Source organism: Coregonus lavaretus (genome assembly GCF_964263955.1).
Source record: "Coregonus lavaretus genome assembly, chromosome: 34".
NCBI lineage: Eukaryota > Metazoa > Chordata > Actinopteri > Salmoniformes > Salmonidae > Coregonus > Coregonus lavaretus.
The window spans coordinates 9930997-9951929 of record NC_140021.1 but is presented as its reverse complement, the minus strand read 5'-3'; the positions used below and the strand labels follow the sequence as shown (position 1 = coordinate 9951929).

The window sequence follows — 20933 nt, the reverse complement described above, 5'->3', positions numbered from 1 at the left end:
CATGACAATGCCCCTGTGCACAAAGCGAGGTCCATACAGAAATGGTTTGTTGAGATTGGTGTGGAAGAACTTGACTGGCCTGCACAGAGCCCTGACCTCAACCCCATCGAACACCTTTGGGATGAATTGGAACGCCGACTGCGAGCCAGGCCTAATCGCCCAACATCAGTGCCCAACCTCACTAATGCTCTTGTGGCTGAATGGAAGCAAGTCCCCGCAGCAATGTTTCAACATCTAGTGGAAAGCCTTCCCAGAAGAGTGGAGGCTGTTGTAGCAGCAAAGGGGGGACCAACTCCATATTAATGCCCATGATTTTGGAATGAGATGTTCGACAAGCAGGTGTCCACATACATTTGTTCATGTAGTGTATGTCAGTACAGGCCTGGGTTAGATATTACTGACTGTAGTCAAAATGAGAATCATATGCACTCTCACATAAAGGCCCTCGCCTGAAGAAAGGTAATTTTGTTGTCATGGCTCAAGCCCTGATACTGACCACTACCCTAAGGGTCACCTAGTCAGTGACCATATCATTGTCATTGCAGTGACCATATCATTGTCATCACACTCTTCTTGTGTCTTGTGTCCTGTGAGTTCTTCTTGCCATATCACGATAAAAAGCCACTATTATTGATTAGCAGTTGCCTCCTCTAGTGGTAAAACAGAGATAGTACAATCTTTGGACGTTGTACATTGGGCAAATGTTGTGCTTAGATTAATAAAAAAAAGCTTACACACAGAATAGTTGAACTGGTCTTTAAGTTATTTCTAATACTATGAATAATGAATGAAAGCAGTCCAACCATGAAAAGTAATGTTTCTAAGACAGTGTTCTGTGTTCAGTTCCAAGAAGACCACGTGAACTGCAGTTTGTGGCTTTTAGTTGTAAATGTGACTGTCCTAAAGCAGATGAAGTATCATGATTGAGTGAGTGATTGATTTATAACAATGTAATAACAATGTTGTTTACTGTGGTCAGCGTAATTCCAGTAACTGCTATTATATATAATACCACTAGAGGGTAGTGTACATCAAGGTTTATTTTACATCGCCCCTCATAACAACTTCCGCGTCAACTACATTTTCACTGTTGTTGTGACTTTAGCTAGCTATGCTTTTCAAGACATGCTTCAGAAGACCGACGTGACACTGGAAATGTAGCTACATTTTGCCTTGATATTACATTCGATTGGATTGAAAAGGACTTGGATCACGAAATACATCTGGAAACGCGGAAGATAAAGGTAAGGCAAGTAGTGGCACTGATCTGGCTGTCATCATAAACTTTCGATTTCGCCTTGCTAGCCAGTCATAAATTAGCTAGAGCATAATTAGAAATAGACTTGCCAGCCAGCTCAATGTGCCACTTCAATTTCAGAACATGTACTACAGCTACAGCTAAAGTTTACGGCTATCTGGTGTCACGTGTCATTTTGAGATAACGGTAGCAAACTTCAATGTACTTACATTTACCATTTAAACATTTTTGCCATTTAGCATTCGCTGTTATTCAGACAGAACGACTTATATTAGAAAAGTTACCCTGGCAAGCGCTCTTACCATTTGAGCTAATTCCCCTTGGAGACATTTATGTTCACAGTAGACAGAGTAGCTAGACGGTACACCCAGATACATAAGAAAATACAGTAGACCTACCTACTGCACATCAGCAAACAATCCCATCCCTGAGTTTACCTACTGTCATTCTTTATCTCTATTCCCCAGTTTGTGAATGATGAGTACCCAGTCTGTCCCTTTCGAGGAGGTGCGGAGGAGAGCTGAGTCCCTCCTGTCCTATTCAGGCTCTGCCCAGGCATTGAAGGCTGATGTCCAGGTCATGGCCAATGTCCCCCTGTCCCTGTCTGACAAGTTTCACCACATCACAGCACAGACCATGGTGACACAGAACATATCAGGGCACAGCAGGGAAGAGGTGAGGTTTTACATTCTCTCCTATCCAGGTGCCCCCCAAATGTATTTTTGTCTTTACTGTACCCCTTGCACCCTCAGCTTTTCCTGTTAACCCCTCTGGCCTCCTGAACACCTCTCCCCCACCTCCCCTCTCCTCCCTCCGTCAGGTCCTAGAGTCTTTGGGCCGGCTGTTTAAAGCCTTGAGCATCCTAGAGAAGTATGGCTGTAACCTGACCAGCCCCAGCAGGCCCAGGTACTGGCGCAGTGTCAAGCACAACAACCCAGTCTTCAGGGCTACCGTGGACGCCATCAAGGTAAAGGAGGGAGACAGGCCTCTCTAAACACGATCAGGGACTTCCAGCCCCATTCTTATTATTACAGTATAATGATTGACTTCCTAGTGCATAGTACAGATTACCGAGTCTGAAAGTCATCTCATCTATTGATTTCACTACAAATAGTCAGATGGTTCAAAAAGGGAGTGGATCAATGATCAATGTTTAAAGTGTCTCACGGGTCATAGACATAGACCTAGGGCACTGGGTACCCAGTGATATTTAAAGCATTTCAGTTTACTTTTTCACTAATTTGAGTCAACGGTGGTTTATTCTACTGTCTGCTATCTTTTCTACAGGGTGGCAGGTCAGTCCTGTTTCTCTACGGTTACACCAATCAGCAGCCAGACGGCCTCAGCTTCCCTGAAGATGTCACAGATCCAGATGTTGGGAAGGTTGCTGCGGTGACCATTGAGGTCATGACCCTGCGCATGGAACTGGACATGCTTATCAAGGTGAACATTCATATGAGAGTCTAAGAGTGTTATTATCTAATAAAAATGTTTGAATTGTTCTCATTCTCAATTTGAGGATAACCACAAAGATGAGTTTCCATGTTTGATCTCTTGCTAACTCTTATGTGGCACTGTGTTGTTTGTTGTCCTTCAGGGTACACATGCTCACCCAGAAATCTACAGCAATATAATCCCATCCCTTAGTCTACAGAAGACAACCCAGGTCTGTGTAGCGTACAGTCGGGTGGTTAATCGGTTTGTCTGTTTCTACCTCAACCTTTTTCTGTGATTAGTGTTGTCATTAGGGCTATTCTGCTCTCCTCAGGATGAACCAGAGCTGATGTCTGATGCGGTGGTCATCCCACCAGGAGAGGAGCATGGGGACAGGGGGAACGACCTTCAAACACTATCTCCTCCACCCAAACCTGCTGCTAGTCCTGGACTAATACAAGCCCCCACAGGTGAGACAGACAGCCACTCCCTGTACGAGTCTCCCTGTCTGTCACCTGGCAACCTGTCCACTTCCAACCCCACTGGCATATGTCATCTGCCTGTCTATAGTACTGTCATTGGATGACAAAATTATTGCATATTGCTTATTGCTCCTCTCTCTCTCTCTCTTTCTCTCTCAGATGGGGGGTGTAATCTGTGCGGTGCCACGCCCTCTCTCCTCTGCCCACCCTGTGGTTCTCTTCCTTTCTGTCAGTCATGTGACCTCATCTACCACCGCCACCCGTCCAGAGCCAATCACAGGAGAGATAAAATACAGGGTAAGATATGGGTCATAGCTTTGACCATTTCAGCTCAAATCTCACTTTTAATCCAATATTTATTTGAATATTCTTACCCTGAATATGTAACCTAACACTGAATATGTAACCTAACACTTATCACATTTTTAAACCCCCCGTAGAGACCTGTACCATCTGTGGTATGTCCCAAGTCTCCACCCATTGCTCCACCTGTTCTCAGAGGCTGTGTCTGGAATGTGACAGACTGTACCATTCTCACCCTGACCGCAGGGGTCACAACAGGACACTGGTTACCCCCGCCAAACCAACAAGAGCTTTTAGGTTAGAAATGAGGATGTGTTATAATCCGACTCTACACACACATACACACGTTCACACTCACACACACACAAACCTGATCACTCACTTCTTCCGCCATATGTCCACCAGATACACAATGCGTTAGGGTTAGGGTTAGGGTTGTTTTTGCCAGATGTCTAGCCCACATTTTCCAAACTTGATGCACATCTGCTTAGTAAGGCTGCAGTACGGTTTGTGGCATGGAGAAGATCATCTTCGCCCTGTTTGACCAAAACTAATCATTAAAACAGATGAAAGTTATTCTCATATCGACCTGCTGGTTTCATAGGCTGCACACAAGGTCACATTACAACAATTCATCTAGTTTCTTTCTATTCTTCCGTCACATTCATCTCAAGCAACATCAATAAATTGAACTGGTTGTTCCCATATAGAGTAGGCTACTGATTTCTAATCACTAGTTTGCCCGGCATGATGGCGTGCTAAATTACACAAAGAACAGTTCTGTGCATATTCATTTTGCACTCCATTCTGTTGGCTGGTTTCGTGAAAACGCACAAACTTTTATGTACTTCCGTTTGTACCACCGCACGGTTATGCAACACACAAGTTGAAACTATTGAACTCATGTGGTACACAGAACGCACTGCAGCCTAGCGTGGCATCCCCAACGTAGCGCTGCGGACTGCTCCATTGACAATTAATGACTTCCACCGGAACGCAAAGAGTTTGACGCGTCTGCTGGACATGAAGGTTGCTGGACATGAAGCTTTCTGGACATGAAGCTTTCTGGACATGAAGCTTTCTGGACACGAAGCTTTCTGGACATGAAGCTTTCTGAACTTGAAGCTTTCTGGACATGAAGCTTTCTGGACATGAAGCTTTCTGGACATGAAGCTTTCTGGACATGAAGCTTTCTGAACTTGAAGCTTTCTGGACATGAAGCTTTCTGGACATGAAGCTTTCTGGACATGAAGCTTTCTGGACATGAAGCTTTCGGACATGAAGCTTTCTGGACATGAAGCTTTCTGGACATGAAGCTTTCTGGACATGAAGCTTTCAGACATGAAGCTTTCTGGACATGAAGCTCTGGACATGAAGCTTTCTGGACATGAAGCTTTCGGACATGAAGCTTTCTGGACATGAAGCTTTCTGGACATGAAGCTTTCTGGACATGAAGCTTTCCTCTCACTCGTGTTTCTTCTCTTTTCTAGCCATTCTCTTTCCTCGTGGGAGTGTGCTCAGTGCACTACTGTAAACGAGGTGAAAGCCGTGCTGTGTGTGACCTGTGAACGACCCCGCCTGGCCGTCGCATCCCTTATAGTTCAGGAAGACCCAGGGCAGCCATCACCCAACACAGGTCACATTCATATACATGGGTCAACTGTTGAGTAGTTTTCATGTGACGTTCATTTAAACAACATATTAGTCACCTATCCTGTCCTGTTTGAGGTGTTCATGCCATCTGTGCCTCTATAGCAGTGATAATACATGAGTAATGTAATTATACATTACTAGAAACTGAGATCAATACCAGGCTGTCTGTTTATCTACCCTCTCTGACCTCTTTCGTAGAGTGGCAGTGTAAGAGCTGTACGGTTGTGAACCAGGGCAGCAGTATACTCTGTGAGGTGTGTGAGCGCCCCCGTCTGGCCACCCGTCCCTCTATCACGCCAGTACTCTCCAGTAATCCAGTATGTTCCACGCCAGGACACACAGCAGACAATGAAACAGAGGTTAGTGTAAATACTGTAAAAACGATTGGTCGCTAAATCCAGCTAGAAGGACCACGTAAAAACGGTTGGCTGTTATGCCCTCACCCGTCTGAGCGGTCGGCTGTGAATGCCCTCACCCGCTATATACTTATAACTGATTGGTTTGATTCAGTCCTCTATAGTGCTGTCCGTTTAGAACATGATGTTGAGGCCCATCACTGTACGCTTGATAGTCACCACCACATACACACAGACACAGCTGTTTCCATTTGAATACAGTGTATGTTTATATGATTTTGGTAATCCGAATGACTTGGAATCTTATTGTTGTGGTTCTATAAGACAAAGATATGCACACAATTAAAGGTTATAACTATGCAATATACATACAGGACCAGTCAAAAGTTTGGACACACCTACTCATTCAAGGGTTTTTCTTTATTTTTACTATTTTCTACATTGTAGAATAATAGTGAAGACATTAAAACTATGAAATAACACATATGGAATCATGTACAGTGAGGGAAAAAAGTATTTGATCCCCTGCTGATTTTGTACGTTTGCCCACTGACAAAGAAATGATCAGTCTATAATTTTAATGGCAGGTTTATTTGAACAGTGAGAGACAGAATTGACCCCCTCTCAATCAGAAAGATTTCTGGCTACCAGGTGTCTTTTATACAGGTAACGAGCTGAGAATAGGAGCACACTCTTAAAGGGCGTTACCTGTATAAAAGACACCTGTCCACAGAAGCAATCAATCAATCAGATTCCAAACTCTCCACCATGGCCAAGACCAAAGAGTTCTCCAAGGATGTCAGCGACAAGATTGTAGACCTACACAAGGCTGGAATGGGCTACAAGACCATCGCCAAGCAGCTTGGTGAGAAGGTGACAACAGTTGGTGCGATTATTCGCAAATGGAAGAAACACAAAATAACTGTCAATCTCCATCGGCCTGGGGCTCCATGCAACATCTCACCTCGTGAAGTTGCAATGATCATGAGAACGGTGAGGAATCAGCCCAGAACTACACGGGAGGATCTTGTCAATGATCTCAAGGCAGCTGGGACCATAGTCACCAAGAAAACAATTGGTAACACACTACGCCGTGAAGGACTGAAATCCTGCAGCGCCTGCAAGGTCCCCCTGCTCAAGAAAGCACATATACAGGGCCATCTGAAGTTTGCCAATGAACATCTGAATGATTCAGTGGAGAACTGGGTGAAAGTGTTGTGGTCAGATGAGACCAAAATCGAGCTCTTTGGCATCAACTCAACTCGCCGTGTTTGGAGGAGGAGGAATGCTGCCTATGACCCCAAGAACACCATCTCCACCGTCAAACATGGAGGTGGAAACATTATGCTTTGGGGGTGTTTTTCTTCTAAGGGGACAGGACAACTTCACCGCATCAAAGGGACGATGGACGGGGCCATGTGCCGTCAAATCTTGGGTGAGAACCTCCTTCCCTCAGCCAGGGCATTGAAAATGGGTCGTGGATGGGTATTCCAGCATGACAATGACCCAAAACACACAGCCCAAGAAGAAGCACATTAAGGTCCTGGAGTGGCCTAGCCAGTCTCCAGACCTTAATCCCATAGAAAATCTGTGGAGGGAGCTGAAGGTTCGAGTTGCCAAACGTCAGCCTCGAAACCTTAATGACTTGGAGAAGATCTGCAAAGAGGAGTGGGACAAAATCCCTCCTGAGATGTGTGCAAACCTGGTGGCCAACTACAAGAAACATCTGACCTCTGTGATTGCCAACATGGGTTTTGCCACCAAGTACTAAGTCATGTTTTGCAGAGGGGTCAAATACTTATTTCCTTCATTAAAATGCAAATCAATTTATAACATTTTTGACATAAGTTTTTCTGGATTTTTTTGTTGTTATTCTGTCTCTCACTGTTCAAATAAACCTACCATTAAAATGATAGACTGATCATGTCTTTGTCAGTGGGCAAACGTCCAAAATCAGCAGGGGATCAAATACTTTTTTCCCTCACTGTAGTAGCCCAAAAATTGTTAAACAAATCAAAATATATTTTAGGTTTTAGATTCTTCAAAATAGCCACCCTTTGCCTTGATGACAGCTTTGCACACTATTTGCATTCTCTCAACCAGCTTCACGAGGTAGTCACCTGGAATGCATTTCAATTAACAGGTGTGCCTTGTTAAAAGTTAATTTGTGGAATTTCTTTCCTTCTTAATGCAGTTGAGCCAATCAGTTGTGTTGTGACAAGGTAGGGTTGGTATACAGAAGATAGCCCTATTTGGTAAAAGACCAAGTCCATATTATGGCAAGAACAGGTAAAATAAGCAAAGAGAAACGACAGTTTTAATCTTTCAAAATCTCTCTCCCCCTCTCTGCCTCTCTCCCATGCTGTCTCTCTCTCTCTGTAGTGGATGTGTCAGTTCTGCACCTATGTGAACTTGCAGCCTGCAGTGGTTTGTAAGATGTGCAACTTGCCGTGCAAAGACCCTGCGGTCACCAGCCCCAAGTCCCTCCTCCTGCAATCTCCAATCAAAGACTTAGTCCCGCCTCCTGTGACGCCCCAGATCCCTCCCCAGATCTCTTCCAGGGTGAACATCGACATCAAGAGACAGAACCTGATGAGGGATGAAGGGCTGAAGCTTGTCCATCAAATACGAGTAGGTGGCGTTTGAACTGACTCTAAATGTGAATTAAAACCAGATTGACTGGTATTATTCTAACTTCTAAGTTGATGTTCTTCCTCAGAAGGGAGAGAAGAAGGGAGTGGGCCCTGAGGAGGTGTACGCAGCCCTCTGTGTTTCCAGGGGCAGCAACGTCAACCCCTGTGATTGGCTGAAATCAGAGCTGCCCCACCAACTGGATGAGATCTGTGCCATGGCGGCTTCGGCAGCTTTGCAGAACTACAAAGCAAGGGTTTCTGGGCCGCAGGATAACACTGAGAGGGATGGGGGGTCGACAGAGCAACAGAGTCCCAGTGTGCTGCTGGGTGAGGGGGTGCAGCTGTCCAGGGTTGAGGCCAAGCAGGCATGGCTGGCAGCAGGGGGCGACACTGAGAGAGCAGTCTGTCAGCTGCTCAGAGACAGACAGGCCAAGGTGAGAACCAGACAGTTCACCTGACCCTAATGGTCACTCAAAACTGATATGGCTAAACACTTTAGAGTTCACTAGACCCATCAGTGGCCTTGTGGTTAGAGTGTCAGACCTGAGGTTGGAAGGTTGGGAGTTTGATCCCAGGCCGAGACATACCAAAGACTGCTTGACACAGATAGTCTCCTGCTCCTATGAGCCATTCCAACTCGTGCAAGGCTACTTACTGAGATAGTCTGTGTCACGATTAAGCCTACAGTGCCTTCGGAAAGTATTGAGACCCCTTGACTTTTTCCACATTTTGTTACGTTACAGCCTTATTCTAAAATGGATTAAATAAATACAATTCCTCAGCAATCTACACACAATACCCCATAATGACAAAGTGAAAACAGGTTTTTAGACATTTTAGCAAATGTATTTAAAATAAAAAACAGAAATACCTTATTTACGTAAGTATTCAGACGCTTCCCTATGAGACTCGATATTGAGCTCAAGTGCATCCTGTTTCCATTGATCATCCTTGAGATGTTTCTACAACTTGATTGGAGTCCACCCGTAGTAAATTCAATTGATTGGACATGATTTGGAAAGGCACACACCTGTCTATAAAAGGTCCCACAGTTGACAGTGCTTGTCAGAGCAAAAACCAAGCCATGAGGTTGATGGAATTGTCCGTAGAGGTCCGAGACAGGATTGTGTCAAGGCACAAATCTGGGGAAGGGTACCAAAAGCATTCTGCAGCATTGAAGGTCCCCAAGAACACAGTGGCCTCCATCATTTTTAAATAGAAGAAGTTTGGAACCACCAAGACTCGTCCTAGAGCTGGCCGCCTGGCCAAACTGAGCAATCAGGGGAGAAGGGCCTTGGTCAGGGAGGTGACCAAGAACCAGATGGTCACTCTGACAGAGCTCTAGAGTTCCTCTGTGGAGATGGGAGAACCTTCCAGAAGGACAACCATCTCTGCAGCACTCCACCAATCAGGCCTTTATGGTAGAGTGGCCAGAAGGAAGCCACTCCTCAGTAAAAGGCACATGACAGCCCGCTTGGAGTTTGCCAAAAGGCACCTAAAGACTCAGACCATGAGAAACAAGATTCTCTGGTCTGATGAAACCAAGATTGAACTCTTTGACCTGAATGCCAAGCCGTCACATCTGGAGGAAACCTGGCACCCATCTCTACGGTGAAGCATGGTGGTGGCAGCATCATGCTGTGGGGATGTTTTTCAGCGGCAGGGACTGGGAGACTAGTCAGGATCGAGGGAAAGATGAACGGAGCAAAGTATAGAGAGATCCTTGATGAAAACCTGCTCCAGAGCGCTCAGGACCTCAGACTGGGGCGAAGGTTCACCTTCCAACAGGACAACAACCCTAAGCACACAGCCAAGACAACGCAGGAGTGGCTTCGGGACAAGTCTCTGAATGTCCTTGAGTAGCCCAGCCAGAGCCCAGACTTGAACCCAGACTTGAACCCGATCGAACATCTCTGGAGAGACCTGAAAATAGCTGTGCAGCAACGCTCCCCATCCAAGCTGACAGAGCTTGAGAGGATCTGCAGAGAAGAATGGGAGAAACTCCCCAAATACAGGTGTGCCAAGCTTGTAGCGTCATACCCAAGAAGACTCGAGGCTGTAATCGCTGCCAAAGGTGCTTCAACAAAGTACTGAATAAAGGGTCTGAATACTTATGTAAATGTGATATTTCCTTTTTCTTTTTTTTTTTATACATTTGCAAAAAAATCTAAAAACCTGTTTTTGCTTTGTCATTATGGGGTATTGTGTGTAGATTGATGAGGGGGGGAAAACAATTTAATCAATTTTACAATAAAGCTGTAACGTAACAAAATGTGAAAAAAGTCAAGGGGTCTGAATACTTTCCGAAAGCACTGTATATGCAAAGTATACTGCAGTTACATTTTTTTGTCATGTCGCAGACGCTCTTATCCAAAGCGACTTAGAGGAGCAATTAGGGTTAAATGCCTTGCTCAAGGGCTATTCGACAGATTTTTCATCTAGTCGGCTCAGGGATTCAAACCAGCGACCATTCAGTTACTGGCCCAGCACTCTTAACCGCTAGGCTACCTGCCGCCCCAAATCAAAATGTATTTGTCACGTGCACAGGATACAGCAGGTGTAAACAGTCCAGTAAAATGCTTACTTGCAAGCTCCTCAAGAATGCAGTAATACTAAGATATGAAAGAGGTGTTTCCACTCTGACTGGGTCTGGTCTGTCTCTGGTGTGTAGATGCGGGAGCTGCGTTCTCTGGGCTTCCGGGAGGCATCCCAGTGTGAGGAGGCTCTGCGTCTGAGTGGAGGAGAGGTGCGGGGGGCTCTGTCCCTGCTGCAGCGGCCCCTCCTGGAGCCCTTCCACCAGCGCATCTGGAGCGACCAGCCAGAAGCCCCCATTGATGCCAAGAACCCTGACAAACAGGTACTGCAGAGTGTATGTGTCTGAGAGAGACAGAGAGAGAGCACAAGTCAACTAAACTGCATTTCCCAAGGCCATAGATAACACAAATAATCTGATTGTTGTTCATCATCATCATTACCCTCCATTGTCCTCTCAGAGGATGTGCAGGCGCCTGCTGGCGTTGTACGAGCTGCCCAGCTGGGGGCGCTGTGAGCTGGCCCTGTCTCTACTCCAGGAGCCTGATGCCCAGTACTCCCTGGAGGACGTCATCCAGGCCGTCAGAGAGTCCCAGGACAGAGAGTTCCTCCGCCGCCTTCTCAACAACGAGTGCCCCTGCTGCCTCAGCATCTTCCCACATAGCAAGGTGGGCTGCTGGGGGTTTGGTTGAGTTTGCGTGGAATGGTGTAGCTACATTGCACTGCATGTTGTTTTGTAATTCTTTAGTACAATTGACTTTCAGTGCAACGTAGACATACTGTAACTTTCACTTTGGTGCCCTCCTCTCTCAGATATGGTGTGTCATTTCTATAAGCTGTTAATACCGGTATGTGGTTTATGGGTTTATACTGCATAGATCCTTCAAACATTCTCTGTACCTCTCTCAGATGCAGTCCCTGACCTCGTGTCAGTGCTCGGTGTGCCACGAGTGTTTCACACAGCATTTCACCATCGCTGTGAGAGACAAGCACATCAGAGACATGGTGTGTCCCGTGTGTGCGGGACCAGACATCAACGACCCTGAGCACCTGGACAGCTACTTCTTTACTCTGGACATTCAGGTGATAAGAAGAAGAATAAGAATACACTTTGTTTGGAAGGGAAGATATGGAGATAGATGGGAGGTATCCAGTTTGCAAAGTTACCTGTTTTATTTTTTCAGAAATCCCAGATTTGAGAATTTTTGCAACCCTAGGAGGGCTATAGGTAGATGGAAATCAAATCAAATCAAATTATATTTGTCACATGCACTGAATACAACAGGTGTAGACCTTAAAGTGAAATGCTTACTTACAAGCCCTTAACCAACAATGCAATTTTAAGAAAGAATACCTAAAAAAAAAAAAAAAAAGTAACAAATAATTAAAGAGCAGCAGTAAAATAACAGTAGGGAGGCTATATACAGGGGGTACCGGTACAGAGTCAATGTGCGGGGGCACAGGTTAGTCGAGGTAATTGAGGTAATATGTACATGTAGGTAGAGTTATTAAAGTGACTATGCATAGCTAATAAACAGAGAGTAGCAGCAGCGTCAAAGAGGAGGGGGGGGGGGCAATGCAAATAGTCTGGGTAGCCATTTGATTAGTCTTATGGCTTGGGGGTAGAAGCTGTTTAGAAGCCTCTTGGACCTAGACTTGGCGCTCCGGTACCGCTTGCCGTGCGGTAGCAGAGAGAACAGTCTATGACTAGGGTGGCTGGAGTCTTTGACCATTTTTAGGGCCTTCCTCTGACACCGCCTGGTATAGAGGTCCTGGATGGCAGGAAGCTTGGCCCCAGTGATGTACTGGGCCGTACGCACTACCCTCTGTATTGCCTTGCGGTCAGCGGCCGAGCAGTTGCCAGACCAGGCAGTGATGCAACCAGTCAGGATGCTCTCGATGGTGCAGCTGTAGAATCTTTTGAGGATCTGAGGACCCATGCCAAATCTTTTCAGTCTCCTTAGGTGGAATAGGTTTTGTCGTGCCCTCTTCACAACTGTCTTGGTGTGCTTGGACCATGTTAGTTTGTTGGTGATGTGGACACCAAGGAACCTGAAGCTCTCAACCTGCTTCACTACAGCCCCGTCGATGAGAATGGGCCGTGCTCGGTCCTCTTCTTTTTCCTGTAGTCCACAATCATCTCCTTTGTCTTGATCACGTTGAGGGAGAGGTTGTTGTCCTGGCACCACACGGCCAGGTCTCTGACCTCCTCCCTATAGGCTGTCTTATCGTTGTCGGTGATCAGGCCTGCCACTGTTGTGTCATCTGCAAACGTAATGATGGTGTTGGAGTCGTGCCTGGCAATGTAGTCATAAGTGAACAGGGAGTACAGGAGGGGACTGAGCACGCACCCCTGAGGGGCCCCCGTGTTGAGGATCAGCGTGGCGGATGTGTTGTTACCTACCCTTACCACCTGGGGGCGGCCCGTCAGGAATTCCAGGATCCAGTTGCAGAGGGAGGTGTTTAGTCCCAGGGTCCTTAGCTTAGTGATGGGCTTTGAGGGCACTATGGTGTTGAACGCTGAGCTGTAGTCAATGAACAGCATTCTCACATAGGTGTTCCTTTTGTCCAGGTGTGAAAGGGCAGTGTGGAGCGCAATAGAGATTGCATCATCTGTGGGTTGCAAGCCCTGCCGCATCCGACGAGCTTCAGAGCCGGTGTAGTAAGATTCGATCTTAGTCCTGTATTGACGCTTTGCCTGTTTGATGGTTCGTCGGAGGGCATAGCGGGATTTCTTATAAGCTTCCGGATTAGAGTCCCGCTCTTTGAAAGCGACAGCTGTACCCTTTAGCTCAGTGCGGATGTTGCCTGTAATCCATGGCTTCTGGTTGGGGTATGTACATACAGTCACTGTGGGGACGACGTCATCGATGCACTTATTGATGAAGCCAGTGACTGATGTGGTGTACTCCTCAATGCCATCGGAAGAATCCCGGAACATATTCCAGTATGTGCTAACAAAACAGTCCTGTAGCTTAGCATCTGCTTCATCTGACCACTTTTTTATTGACCGAGTCACTGTTGCTTCCTGCTTTAGTTTTTGCTTGTAAGCAGGAATCAGGAGGATAAAATTATGGTCAGATTTGCCAAATGGAGGGCGAGGGAGAGCTTTGTACGCGTCTCTGCGTGTGGAGTAAAGGTGGTCTAGAGTTTTTTTCCTTCTGGTTGCACATTTAACATGCTGGTAGAAATGAGGTAAAACGGATTTAAGTTTCCCTGCATTAAAGTCCCTTGCCACTAGGAGCGCCGCCTCTGGATGAGCATTTTCCTGTTTGCTTATGGCCGTATACAGCTCATTGAGTGCCGTCTTAGTGACAGCATCGGTTTGTGGTGGTAAATAGACAGCTACGAAGAATATAGATGAAAACTCTCTTGGTAGATAGTGTGGTCTACAGCTTATCATGAGATACTCTACCTCAGGCGAGCAAAACCTTGAGACTTCCTTAGTATTTGATTTTGTGCACCAGCTGTTGTTTACAAATATACATAGACCGCCACCCCTTGTCTTACCAGAGGCTGCTGTTCTATCCTGCCGATACAGTGCACAACCCGCCAGCTGTATGTTATTCATGTCGTCGTACAGCCACGACTCGGTAAAACGTAAGATATTACAGTTTTTAATGTCCTGTTGGTAGGATATAGGTGCTTGTAGTTGTCCACTTTATTATCAAGCAATTGTACGTTGGCCAATAGTACCAATGGCAAAGGCAGATTAGCCACTCGTCGCCGGCTCCTTACCAGGCACCCCGCGATATCACCGTCTCTTTCTACTGCGAATGACGGGGATGAGGGCCCTGTCAGGTGTCTGGAGCAAATCCCTCTCGTCCAACTCATTAAAGAAAAATTATTTGTCCAGTTCAAGGTGAGTAATCGCTGTTCTGATGTCCAGAAGCTCTTTTCGGTCATAAGATACGGTAGCAGCAACATTATGTACAAAATAAGTTACAAACAATGCGAAAAAACTAACAAAACAGCACGGTTGGTTAAGAGCCCATAAAACGGCAGCTTGTGTTGTGTTTCATGTTCATACCATTGTTATTTCTGTTGTGTGTTTAGCTGAGAGACTGTCTGGATCGTGAGGTGTACGAGCTCTTCCACAAGAAGCTGATGGAGCATGCTCTGATGAAGGACCCCATGTTCCTGTGGTGCTGTCACGTGAGTGGGTTTCTAACCAGCTCCATCACATACAGTACCAGTCAAAAGTTTGGACACACCTACTCATTCAAGGGTTTTTCTTTATTTTTACTATTTTCTACATTGTAGAATAATAGTGAAGACATCAACACTATGAAATAACACATATGGAATCATGTAGTAACCAAGTGTTAAACAAATCAAAATATATTTTATATTTGAGATTCTTCTAAGTAGCCACCCTTTGCATTGATGACAGCTTTGCACACTCTTGGCATTCTCTCAACCAGTTTCACCTGGAATGCTTTTCCAACAGTCTTGAAGGAGTTCCCACATATGCTGAGCACTTGTTGGCTGCTTTTCCTTCACTCTGCGGTCCTACTCATCCCAAACCATCTCAATTGGGTTGAGGTCGGGTGATTGTGGAGGCCAGGTCATCTGATGCAGTACTCCATTACTCTCCTTCTTGGTCAAATAGCCCTTACACAGTCTGGAGGTGTGTTGGGTCATTGTCCTGTTGAAAAACAAATGATAGTCCCACTAAGCGCAAACCAGATGGGATGGCGTATCGCTGCAGAATGCTGTGGTAGCCATGCTGGTTAAGTGTGCCTTGAATTCTAAATAAATCACAGACAGTGTCACCAGCAAAGCACCCCCACACCATCACACCTCCTCCATGCTTCACGGTGGGAACCACACATGCGGAGATCATCCGTTCACCTACTCTGAGTCTCACAAAGACACGGCGGTTAGAACCAAATTTGGACTCATCAGACCAAAGGACAGATTTCCACCGGTCTAATGTCCATTGCTCGTGTTTCTTGGCCCAAGCAAGTCTCTTCTTCTTATTGGTGTCCTTTAGTAGTGGTTTCTTTTCAGCAATTCGACCATGAAGGCCTGATTCATGCAGTCACCTCTGAACAGTTGATGTTGAGATGTGTCTGTTACTTGAACTCTGTAAAGCATTTATTTGGGCTGCAATCTGAGGTGCAGTTATTCTAATGAACTTATCTTCTGCAGCAGAGGTAACTCTGGGTCTTCCTTTCCTGTGGCGGTCCTCATGAGAGCCAGTTTCATCATAGCGCTTGATGGTTTTTGCGACTGCACTTGAAGAAACTTTCAAAGTTCTTGAAATGTTCCGGATTGACTGACCTTCATGTCTTAAAGTAATGATGGACTGTCATTTCTCTTTGCTTATTTGAGCTGTTCTTGCCATAATATGGACTTGGTCACAACACAACTGATTGGCATTAAGAAGGAAAGAAATTCCACAAATTAACTTTTAACAAGGCACACCTGTTAATTGAAATGCATTCCAGGTGACTACCTCATGAAGCTGGTTGAGAGAATGCCAAGAGTGTGCAAAGCTGTCATCAAGGCAAAGGGTGGCTACTTTGAAGAATCTCAAATATAAAATATATTTTGATTTGTTTAACACTTTTTTGGTTACTACATGATTCCATATGTGTTATTTCATAGTTTTGATGTCTTCACTATTATTCTACAATGTAGAAAATAGTAAAAATAAAGAAAAACCCTTGAATGAGTAGGTGTGTCCAAACTTTTGACTGGTACTGTATACAGTTACTTCTCTACTGTATTTCCCTTTTCATTCACCCCTCTCTTCTCCTCCTCCCTCCTCTTCCCTCCTCAGTGCACCTTTGGGTTTATCTATGATGGAAACCAATTCAAAGTCACCTGTCCCACGTGTATAAAGAGCTTTTGTAACCAATGCAAAAAGCCTGTAAGTACAAAAGATACCTGTTGTTGTCTTGCCTGCCATGTATTGTGTCATTTCATAGCTACGTGTATGTGGGACCCAAATAATGATGCATGTATGTCTCTCTCTCCATCTTTCTCTCTCCTTCTCTCTCACTCCCTCTATCTCTCCCTCCTTCTATCTCTCCCCCCCCCCCCCTCTCTCTCTCTCTCTCTCTCTCTCTCTCTCTCTCTCTCTCTCTGTCAGTGGGAAGCTCAGCACCAGGATTTATCCTGTGAGCAGTTCCAGTTGTGGAAGAGACAGAATGACCCTGACTACCAGAGACAGGGGCTGGCTGGGTTCCTGCGGGACAACGGCATCAGTGAGCCAGTCAGCCTAGACAACCTGCAGTTATTGGCCCATATTCACAAAGAGTTTTAGAGTATGGTTGCTGATATACGATCAGATTTCCTTTTTAGATAATAATAATAAATACGATTATCTGGACAGACAGGACCTGGTCCTAGATCAGCACTTCTACTTTGAGACTCTTGACTCCTGGCACACAATGCCATCTCACCATCATCACCATCATCATAATTGTTATAACACCATGATGTGGTCCTTCTTGTCATCTCTCTCCGTAGCCTGTCCTCACTGCAGGTTCCAGTATGCCTTGACCAAAGGGGGCTGCATGCACTTCAGCTGCTCCCAATGCAGATACCAGTTCTGCAGTGGCTGCAACAATCCCTTCCACACTGTAAGTCACATAAAAGGGACTGCATGGAGTACCATATTTCTCACTAAATGGATTCAGTCAGAGGGAAGGATCTCCCTTTCCCCCAGGGCTTTCTCATCATACATTCCCAGCCTCATGTCTGTTTCCTTTTTCACTTTACCTTCTTCACCCGTTTCCCTCCCTCCTCTCCCTCTCCCTCTCCCTCTCTCTCAGACGGCTTGTAAAACAGTCCAGTGTAAGATCACAGGTCTCCATGCTCATCACCCACGCGACTGTCTCTTCTACCTCAGGGACTGGGAGCCTGCCAGACTACAGGCCCTGCTGCAGGTACAGAGACAAGGGATGTTCTGGGAACGTTACAGAGGGATGTTCTGGGAACGTTACAGAGGGAATGTTCTGGGAATGTTACAGAGGGAATGTTCTGGGAACGTTACAGTGGGAATGTTCTGGGAACACTACAGAGGGAATGTTCTGGGAACGTTACAGAGGGAATGTTCTGGGAACGTTACAGAGGGAATGTTTTGGGAACATTACCGAGGGAATGTTCAGGAAACATTACAGAGATAATGTTCTGGGAATGTTATTGAGAGAATGTTCTGGGAACATTACAGGAGGAATGTTTTGGGAATGTTACAGAGGGAATGTTCTGGGAACATTAAAGGGTTGTCAATTCAATGTTGTGTTTCTGAGCTAAGGTGTTTGTATTTTGTCCACAGAGGAGTGCTGTTGAGTTCAACACAGAACCCCCTAATGGGACACAGACTGGTGAGAGTGACCTCTTGTTTATCCTCTCTTAGTTCCCAGATCTGTGAGAACTCATTTTCCCTTTCTGTGGGACTCCTTTCTGTGTGACTCCTTTCTGTGGGACTCCTTTCTGTCTGGCTCCTTTCTGTCTGACTCCTTTCTGTGTGACTCCTTTCTGTCTGACTCCTTTCTGTCTGACTCCTTTCTGTCTGACTCCTTTCTGTCTGACTCCTTTCTGTCTGACTCCTTTCTGTGGGACTCCTTTCTGTGTGACTCCTTTCTGTGTGACTCCTTTCTGTGGGACTCCTTTCTGTGGGACTCCTTTCTGTGTGACTCCTTTCTGTCTGACTCCTTTCTGTGTGACTCCTTTCTGTCTGACTCCTTTCTGTGTGACTCCTTTCTGTCTGACTCCTTTCTGTCTGACTCCTTTCTGTGGGACTCCTTTCTGTGTGACTCCTTTCTGTGGGACTCCTTTCTGTGGGACTCCTTTCTGTGTGACTCCTTTCTGTGTGACTCCTTTCTGTCTGACTCCTTTCTGTGGGACTCCTTTCTGTGGGACTCCTTTCTGTCTGACTCCTTTCTGTGGGACTCCTTTCTGTCTGACTCCTTTCTGTCTGACTCCTTTCTGTCTGACTCCTTTCTGTCTGACTCCTTTCTGTCTGACTCCTTTCTGTGGGACTCCTTTCTGTCTGACTCCTTTCTGTCTGACTCCTTTCTGTCTGACTCCTTTCTGTCTGACTCCTTTCTGTCTGACTCCTTTCTGTCTGACTCCTTTCTGTGTGACTCCTTTCTGTCTGACTCCTTTCTGTGTGACTCAGACGCGTGTGGAGTGATGGAGCAGAAGGATGACGGGGGTCAGCAGATCGACTCACCCTGTGGAGTCCAAACTCAGCCAGGACACGCTGGACTCTGCGAGTTAGTCACACACACACAGTTGATAATACCTTGTTGTTTGTTGTTATTTGTGCATTACACACACACATATATCCAGTGGGTTTAATTGTATTGTATTTAATTGTAGGGGAGAGTGGGGTAAGTTGTGCCATTTTCTACATTCAGGGGGTTCAAGGGAAATATAATATTATTTCTAATAAAGATATCTACATACATTTCAGGATGTTGTATATCCCTGGAAATAATCAGAATTCAGTTAAAAACATAGCTTGTCCAAAAAAAAGTGGTCTCTTGGCACAATTTACCCTAGGTATGGGGTAAGTTGAGCCGCAGGACAGGGTAAGTTAAGCCACATACAAATGTCTGTACTGAATGAAATATTACCACTACCTTTTTAAAACCATGTCTATCTTTATTTCCCAAACACAATTCAACACAATCACAATCGCTTTTTTGTTTTTTAATCATTTGAATCATCTTTTAATACAGGTTTAACACCTAAAAAACACTTTGCCTTGCATTACTCCTTGGAAGAAAACTTCAACTTGTCATTGGCTCAACCATTGGCTAAACTTACCCCATGGCCAACTTACTCCAAGGCAAACGTTTTGACTATATTAGCCCACACAAGGATGGACTTTCATGCTAGGTTTAGGATCTCATATTAAAGCTAATAGAGACCCCAACTGATGTATAGAACAATCTTAAAAGTATCTACTTTGGTTTAGATACAAGCATGAAACCTGATGACCTCTTCCTAAATATTTGGTCAAATTATACATTTTGTGTATGGTTTCCTACCTGACCCCTTTGGCTCAACTTACCTGACTCTACCCTATTGAAGATATGTAATGAAAAGTTAATGATATTTAAGCAGTAAGGCGTGTGGTAAGAAGTGTGGTATATGGCCAATATACCACGGCTAAGGGTTGTTCTTACGCACGACGCAACACGGAGTGCCTGGATACAGCCCTTAGCCGTGGTATATTGGCCATATACCACAAACCCCTGAGGTGCCTTATTGCTATTATAAACTGGTAACGTAATTAGAGCAGTACAAAGTAATGTTTTGTCATACCAGTGGTATACGGTCTGATATATCACGTCTGTCAGCCAATCAGCATTCAGGGCTCGAACCACCTAGTTTATAATAACTTTTAAACCACCTTTGCTATCTGTTAGGCTGTCTCACTCTGTCTGTCTGTGTGTGTGGCCATTGCAGTAAACACTACAGAGAGTACCTGGTTAGTCTCATCAACGGACACACTCTGGACCCCGCTCTTCTCTACGACCAACAAGAGGTGACAGTTGCCTGCAAGAGGTACCAGGTGGAGGAGCAACAACGGGAGGGGGAGGACGACAGGGTGTACAAGGCTCGACTGCTGAAGGTCAGTCATCACTCAGTTAGGCTTGTGGCCTCACTGGAAGTTTGCACTAAATCGTTTCTATGTTCATTTTGATGTAGTGTTTTTGTTGTGGTTCAGATTGTGTGAAACTTTACTCTTTCTTTACAGAAACTGATGGAAGTTCCACTTGGAGAAAAGGTTCCTCGGATGAGATGAAGATTGATTGAATATTTTATTATCCATTTTAAGGAAAGTGCAGGTATCCTATTTACAAACAGCATCGGGTTTCAAACCTCCCACCACATAGCATTACCAACCTAGCTGTTATATTGCATCTCATTGAAGTTTAACATGCTTTGTTTGTTATATGGTTCATTCGATTTCTGAAATCATTTTGTTCACAATTACACATCTACAGGTATCTCAATTTCCTCTCTGTACAAGGATAACGCTGCAAAGGAAGACTTACAAGACAGGCCAATTAACAACTGTCTTTCTGGTTTATTTTTATTAGATAGATGAGTTTAAAATACAGCACTAAACAACTTTAGAACACATAAGGGGAAGGTGTCTGTCATCTTAAAAATGGCAGTCAATATTGTGAGATCAATAGCACATAGTATACAGAATGTAACATTAGGGTGTACCATGCAATAAAGTATTTTATTGATTTAAAAATTAGTTTTATGACTGGTCTCAATTTTGTCTCATCAGTTGCAGGCTGTT

General features: G+C 45.1%; 1 protein-coding gene across 2 annotated transcripts; it reads left to right on the top strand.

Moving 5' to 3' along the window:
- Positions 1-1086: 1086 nt before the first annotated feature.
- LOC311109442 (E3 ubiquitin-protein ligase RNF31-like) lies at positions 1087-20888 on the top strand. 2 transcript variants are annotated; one of them, XR_014610601.1, is made up of 24 exons: positions 1087-1244; positions 1726-1933; positions 2079-2225; positions 2546-2701; positions 2856-2924; positions 3027-3162; positions 3334-3471; positions 3615-3774; positions 4968-5113; positions 5329-5489; positions 7869-8117; positions 8206-8553; positions 10791-10976; positions 11113-11319; positions 11561-11734; positions 14708-14806; positions 16440-16529; positions 16752-16926; positions 17132-17244; positions 17437-17550; positions 17940-17988; positions 18786-18882; positions 20084-20249; positions 20376-20888. XR_014610601.1 is itself a non-coding variant. In XM_084152333.1 (24 exons), the coding sequence occupies exons 2-24, from the start codon at positions 1733-1735 to the stop codon at positions 20421-20423; spliced, it is 3369 nt and encodes a 1122-aa protein (XP_084008459.1). In that variant the 5' UTR covers positions 1087-1244; positions 1726-1732; the 3' UTR covers positions 20424-20888. The 2 variants fall into 2 exon arrangements, 1 of the variants encoding a protein (XP_084008459.1); XM_084152333.1 differs by having other exon boundaries at positions 16752-16866.
- Positions 20889-20933: the final 45 nt, after the last annotated feature.